The sequence below is a fragment of the Branchiostoma floridae genome, unplaced genomic scaffold (genome assembly GCF_000003815.2).
Source record: "Branchiostoma floridae strain S238N-H82 unplaced genomic scaffold, Bfl_VNyyK Sc7u5tJ_1495, whole genome shotgun sequence".
In the NCBI taxonomy this organism is placed as follows: Eukaryota; Metazoa; Chordata; class Leptocardii; order Amphioxiformes; family Branchiostomatidae; genus Branchiostoma; species Branchiostoma floridae.
The window spans coordinates 372,366-379,118 of NW_023365730.1; the positions used below are offsets into that span (position 1 = coordinate 372,366).

Genomic DNA, 6,753 nt, shown 5'->3' on the forward strand with positions numbered 1-6,753 from the left:
GCAATTTTATGTAATATCAAAAGGAGGCGCTGTTGTAACAGTCACAATTTATCTAATATCCAAGGAAGATTATCCATATAGGACAAAAGTTGCCAGCTTCCTCTATTTAAATACTCGAACAATAAGTTACTCCTTAACAGTAATAAAATAGTAATAGGTACCAGGTACTGAATTTCCTATAAATAAGGTTCAATAAATTAAGACATGGCTAATAGGATGAAGGATGCAGAGATCTTAACCTAACATTTACCAAAAATGTCTTTAAAACTGGACATATGCCTCTAGCACGCACGCGCCAAATCATTGACGTCACATCCCACAGCGCAACAGTGGTAAGCCAGGCCACGCCATTCCGCTCGTCTGCGCCTGCGCGGGGAACGACTCAATGTCATGACGTCAGAGTAGACATCGGTGACGTCAGCTTGGACAATTCCCGCCTCATCCATGTCAACGTACAAGTTCAATCGGTCTCTCGACGGGAATGGTTTGTGCAGTTCTTCATAAAACTGCATGGTGGCGCTCTTGGGCTTAGGAGCCGATCGGAGCACTCGTGTGATTCCTACTTTACCCGCAAGGAGGCGCAGCAGCGTTGACGATGATTGGCTACCTGCAGTGTTGGAAAGAAAGATTGTCATCATCAACCATTCTTGCGCCAGGCCTGACATCAACATTTTGAAGGTTGCTTTATAGTCGAAGGTTGTTACCAATATCAGAATGCGATACTCTACCCAAGGGTGAAAGGTTCTGTACTTGTCTGTGTGTGTGTCACTGTGTCTGTGTGTGTGTGTGTGCGCGCACATATCATGGTACCGTAGTGTTCCTCTCACTCTATGTGTGTCTGTGTCGTGCTTATGTGTGTGTGTCTGTGTGGTTTGTGTATATGTGTGAGTGTGTGTGTGTCTATCTGTCTATAAGTGTGTGTGTATTAAAATGTGTATGTATATGTCTGTCTATACATATTCGCGGGTGCGCCCCTCGAGCATCATAGTATTTTTGCAACCCCGGTTATACACAACGATGTAATGCGTCCTTCTTTAGAGCTGATAACATTTTCTAAGGATCTCAAAGAGTCACTAAATGATTAAATGTTTCATCTCTGAGGCTGCAAAACAGTTCACCCACCTTGGTTGTCCCTGACAACCCGTGTTCCCGCCTCCCCTGAGGGAACGGACCGTTTGTTGACGGCGCAGACGACACGGAGCTCCCGCGGGAGGGCGCTGCCACACAGCCGACGGGCAGGGCCGCTCGCGCATGCGTACTGGATCAGGACCAGGAGGGAGCCCGCCAAGGCCAGGACGTGATGGGACAATAGCATTTCTGAAATTACTGAAATAAATGGAGAAAATTACTTCACTTGACAACAAAAATGCAAGTGGAAATAGACATATTTCATGCAAAGACAAATATTCAACAAGTGATGACATCACGTCATGCATACGGTTACATTTCTTTTATAGGTGGACAGACTTCACCTTAGAGTAAAGTCAGGTACAATCCCTTACGACATCGCCAAAAAAGGAAATTTGAGCCAATGCAAGACTTTAAAAAAGGGCAGAAAGAAGCAAAATAAGGACTTCGCAGACTTACTTTTCGGGGGTAAGGGCTTATTCGTGATTTTCAACATTCCTACTTAGTCTTACCCGATGCCAGTTACCAGTAATACACATTCTAACGTAATGTACATATGCAAACATCTCTCTAGTCCACAAAATAAGAAACAGTTCTAAGATTCATGACTACAGCAGAGAAAATGGTCCACCACCTCTTCGGTTCAGGAATATACAACAAAAGACCTACATAAAGAGGATTACACCAAACCTTACCTGTTATTTATAAGCCAAAAGTAACGTTTCCCGGAAAGCGTCTTGGAGCAAAAATCAGCACCCACTCGTTCCCTTCGTTCGCAGAGTTTGTTAGCTTCTGCACTGGTAAGGGTTAGTTTTGTGTGTGTCTGCAAACCACTATCTACGGGATAACGTTTTCTCCTATCTTCTTATGGCGTACACGAGACAAGAATGTGACGTTTTTGTCGGACCTGATTGGTGATATCTCCGTCTGTAGGCCGCGCCAAGGCTGCCGACTGTCGACATCAACTAACAACAAACGGGCAACGAAGGAGAGCTTGATAAAAAAAAAATTGATAAAAAGGCATATGGCTGATATGCAAAAGTTGGCCGCGGAGGTTACGTATCGCGGATGTAAATTCGCAAAAACGAAAGGAATTCAAAGGGGAAGTTTATATGTTAGACAAATGAATCAAATATTTTCGTTTTGTCTTTTAGGGTTCCCGGATTTGAGTTTATCTCTGCTCTACGTGCTTGTAGCACACGTAGCCTGTTTAAAAATAAAAGCTAAGAACTTTTGTGCTATCATACGTGACTATTGTCACGTGCCAGAAACAGGTGGTTCGAAAGATATCGCAAACTGGGTCTTGCCACTGTCGCAAAACTGATGAAGTTTGTCGTAAATTCGACGCCAGGGTAAAATCTTTTACGTAATGCACCGAATCGAGAGCATACAAAGGATGTTTCCATTACATCATCTTTGTCAGGGCTGCTTACACGTCAAAACTCAACAGACAAGCGGATGTCATCACGACATATCCTAATATGAAGGTTATGTCAATAAAGGTTAGACATCCAGGTAATGAGATACGCCATATATAGCAGTTACTCAAAGATTTTGGAAACAATAAGCTAGATGTTTAAGATAGCATCTACTTCCTTTCGGCAATAACTCTGTCATCAGTGACTTTACCATTCGCCAGAGTTACTAACAAAAGGTAGTGGATTTCACCTGAAAACGTCTTGCCGTTTCCAAAAGCACATTTGCAAAGTTGCTTTAGTAACTTTTATTCGACATACATGTTGTAGCATGAAGGTTGAATTTTGTCCAAAGTAGCTTTAGTGAATTTTATTTGACATACAATGAAGGTTGTGGTTCCTCCAATGTTGAAACTTTTCGTCATCAGATCCACCCGTATCTCGTCTTCAAGGCAGCCTTTGGTTGGGTCTCACTGACGTCATGCTGAAAGAGGAGAGAACCTGATAGAGTGACGGCTGTCCTTGACGATGTCATAATTATGATGTGGAACTTTAAAATCTTTATATTATTTGTAAGCCCAGAATTGGTTCTACGATTCCACTAGCTCTTGGCCCAAAGAGCTATCTATCACTCAAAAATCATAGCCATAGCATGTCCAGAACTCGAGATATCCGAGGACCCAGAGGCTCCGCTGCAGTACCCTGCGCCGTTTCCAGGTCTCATCAACACCTACTAATATAACGCTGGTTCACCTTTATCCGCGGGGTAACATATATCCGTTGTATTGAAATTCTTAGTACCTAGGGATATCAAGACGATGGACGGTGGTTTCATACTGCAGTATATTCGAAATATTGCAGTTTAAACCATGTAGTCTGTCGACTTAAACCCTAAATACTTTTTAAATAAAACGGATAATGGTTATCCTGCGAATAAAGGTGAACCAGCATATATGGTAGAGTGGACTCATTCCTCAGCTAACCGACATCCATCGCACCGAAGTCATCCCTCAGTAAGACATCAGGAGCCGCAAGTTTTGAACTTTTATTCAGCCTGTAGGCCAAACCGGTTTCATTGCGTACAACTTCTTTAGTGACTAGAGGCTAAATGTTCCTGAAGCTCGCACTTACATAACTGTCTAGTGCATAATGCCCTGGTATCTATCCAGTGCATACCGACCTAGTACATGGTGCCCTAGATAATAAGGGTATTGGGGTATGACCTTACTTGACCCAACCAATATTCATATATTGTACAATTTATCCAAGCCCTCTCGATTTATACTGGACTTCTTCTTAGCCGCCCCCCCCCCAACACAAACGCACACACACACAAACGTACACACATACACAAACACCAAAGCACACACACATAAACACATACACACACACAAGCATAGCCACACATACACAATCACACACACACACACACACAAGCATACACACACATACACAATCACACACACACACACAAGCACACACACACACATACACAAGCACACACACACACACAAACACACACACAAACGCTACCGAAAACACAACCTTCTTAGCAAAGGTAAAAAAACTCCTGCAGGCCGATTTGAACATCTCATGAGTAACGCTAGTTCACTTAGATAAACCCATGAAGGCGGATTGTGACTGATTTGGGAATGCGGGGAGTTGTATCTCCCTCTGGCGGTGCAAGCCTCTGTACGAATACCGGACAGGCCGACACGCGAGGCACTGTGTTCGACGAACATCAAACCGACATCATCTTGGCTAAACTATGCATCCGTTCCTGGAAAGAGAAGTGAAAAGTCAAGGTTCAGCTCACAGACGAGCTACTTTTCCACGGGTTGTGTTCCCTGACTCGTGACAGAGAAGATGGCACAATGTAGCATATTTACAAGTTCATTGTACTTACTATGGGAATACTCCAAGCAGAGGTTGGTGTGAAAAAATCGTGACCTTTTCCTTTCATCGGATGAAAGGAAAAACGGATGAAAGGTCACGATTTGTCCCACCAACCTCTGCTTGGAGAGTACTTGGGAAATCCCTCTTCCTCTTTTCGACAAGGGGAACCTCTACCAGATGGGCCATGGAATTCAGCTTTTCATCTTTTCAATTCATAGGAAGCCCAAAATGTTACCACTTTCAAGTCTCATCAAAACCTACCTCAATACCGAATATCAATACAATTCATCCAGGTGTTCTTGAGTTATGTTGGTTGTCCTTTTATCCCTAACACACACACACACACACACAAACGCTACCGACAACATAACCTTCTTATCAAAAATGAAAAAGGCAAATGTTTCATGACCGGGGACAGTGAAACTTCCCAAACTATGCCGCAGCCGTGCTAAAGCAGTTAGTCTATGCCCGGGAGGAAATTATCGTGCAGAACTCGTGCAGATCCATCCGACTCCGCTACAGGGCCTGGCACTCTGTCACTGTCTGGATGTGGGACATACCTCAGCACTGAGTCTGGCCTTCCGCAGGAGGACGAAAGGTCACATATGTATTACAGGGTGATGGTTTTCTGAGGCTTATGTCATAATTCCAAACCCAGGGCCCGGCGTTCGGAAACGAAAAAATATGATAGTACAAGCTTTATTGACACGACAAAATGTACAGTGACTTTTGTATGGTCAACTATAAACTGACATAAAAGGCAACAAGACACAGAACGTACAAAAAATAGTTATGAGGCCCCGGTTTGGAAGTGTGAAGTAGGCCTTGAAAATAAGCACACAAGATAGCAGATACATTAAGATAATCTTTAAGTTAGTTAATTATATACATTGCAGGTGCAACTTCTTCTAGAGCCTTGGTATTAAATTCAGATGTTAAATCCATCACAGCACAGTATATACACGTACTAAAATGCCTACTCATGCAAAAGGCGGCAGGAAAAGGGATGACCTATAAAACTCATACTCAGCCACCCCCGCCCTAGCCCTAACCTACAACCGATGGAATAGGAACGTGGAACTTGACTGGGCGGGACGGAAAAAGGCTTCGCAGTTTGACGAATCCCCGCTGGTAGTTGATAGAGTAAAAGTTAAAGAGGAATTTTTGCCCACAGTAGATCTAGCAGATTGTTGGAGGTACCACATACATCTATGTGGGCAATATCTGAACAAGAGGAACGTGTAACGTGATTGGACGGGACGGAAAATCGCTTTGCAGTTTGACGAATCTCGGCTGGTAGTTGGTAGAGTAAAAAAGTTTATGCGAAATTTTTGCCTGCAGTAATTCTAGCTGACTATTTAAGCTATCACACATGTGGAACTGGAACATCTGAACAATTGTTCTACAGGCAGAAGTGCTACACAGAGGTAAGTCATGCACTTTTGCTACATTATCTTTTCTCGTTGTGCTCTATGTCAGATGTGTTCTACATATGGCTTAAACGTGTGAGTTTCTTATATGTATATCATGCTTGGTAGGAACTTAATTGTAGCCTTGTGGAAAAACGTCGACAATACTAAGACGGTAACTGATAATATAGATACAAAGGGACGGATGCGTTAGTAGTGTACGTGTAGCTATTTATCATGGATGTCGTCCCCCTCTCTCCCTCTTTCTCTCAATCTCTCTCTCTCTCTTTCTGACAGAAAGATAGATGAATGTAGATAGATAGATAGGTAGACCATAATTCGGTAGTTTTTTTGTGTGTTTTTTTCAGCTTCTTTTTAAATTCACCCATATTATGCACAGTGGCCTAAAGGGGAAGTATTGTCCTGAAAGTCTTACTCACAATCTGGCTGAGCGTGGTTCAGTATGTAGTGAAAGGATGTGGGATCCGTTTACCTAATAAGGAGTGACATCGGGGATTCCTGGGAATTCCCTGAGCTAAAAATAGCCCTGCCAGGTGCCCCACTTCCGGGCAGCGGTCTGAGTCACTTCCTGTGAGGGGTTCCTGGTGCCGGGTAGTACTCTCCAAGCAGAGGTTAGGCTCCGGCTGCTTGTTACCTCCATAAAAAAAAGAGGTTATATGTTTTGGTTGGTCTGTGTGTGTGTGTGTGTGTTTGTGTGTGTGTGTGTGGGGTGGGGGGGGGGGGTCACGGTGAGTGTGTGTGTATGTGGGTGTGCGTGTGGGTGTGTGTACATTTCGGCGAATGCACGCCATGTTATTTCTATCTGTTGAGTTGGTAGAGTTAACTAAGAATGAAATTCTACATGAGAGCTTAAGTTTGTCTTTTGCCTTGCTAGACACTGAATT

The 6,753-nt window shown here is 43.4% G+C and overlaps 1 protein-coding gene across 1 annotated transcript; it reads right to left on the reverse strand.

The window, feature by feature from the left end:
* Window positions 1-279: 279 nt before the first annotated feature.
* On the reverse strand, window positions 280-1,335 carry LOC118407870. The gene is made up of 2 exons (XM_035808434.1): window positions 1,123-1,335; window positions 280-607 (listed from the first exon to the last, which is right to left on the reverse strand). The coding sequence occupies exons 1-2, from the start codon at window positions 1,313-1,315 to the stop codon at window positions 282-284; spliced, it is 519 nt and encodes a 172-aa protein (XP_035664327.1). The 5' UTR covers window positions 1,316-1,335; the 3' UTR covers window positions 280-281.
* Between the last annotated feature and the right edge of the window lie 5,418 nt (window positions 1,336-6,753).

Excerpts from the sequence above, each read along its gene's own strand:
- LOC118407870 (XM_035808434.1), bottom strand. The coding sequence starts at position 1,315 with ATGCTATTGTCCCATCACGTCCTGGCCTTGGCGGGCTCCCTCCTGGTC. Across the intron at positions 608-1,122 it reads GGTTGTCAGGGACAACCAAG|GTAGCCAATCATCGTCAACG; the intron begins GTGGGTGAACTG and ends CCAACACTGCAG.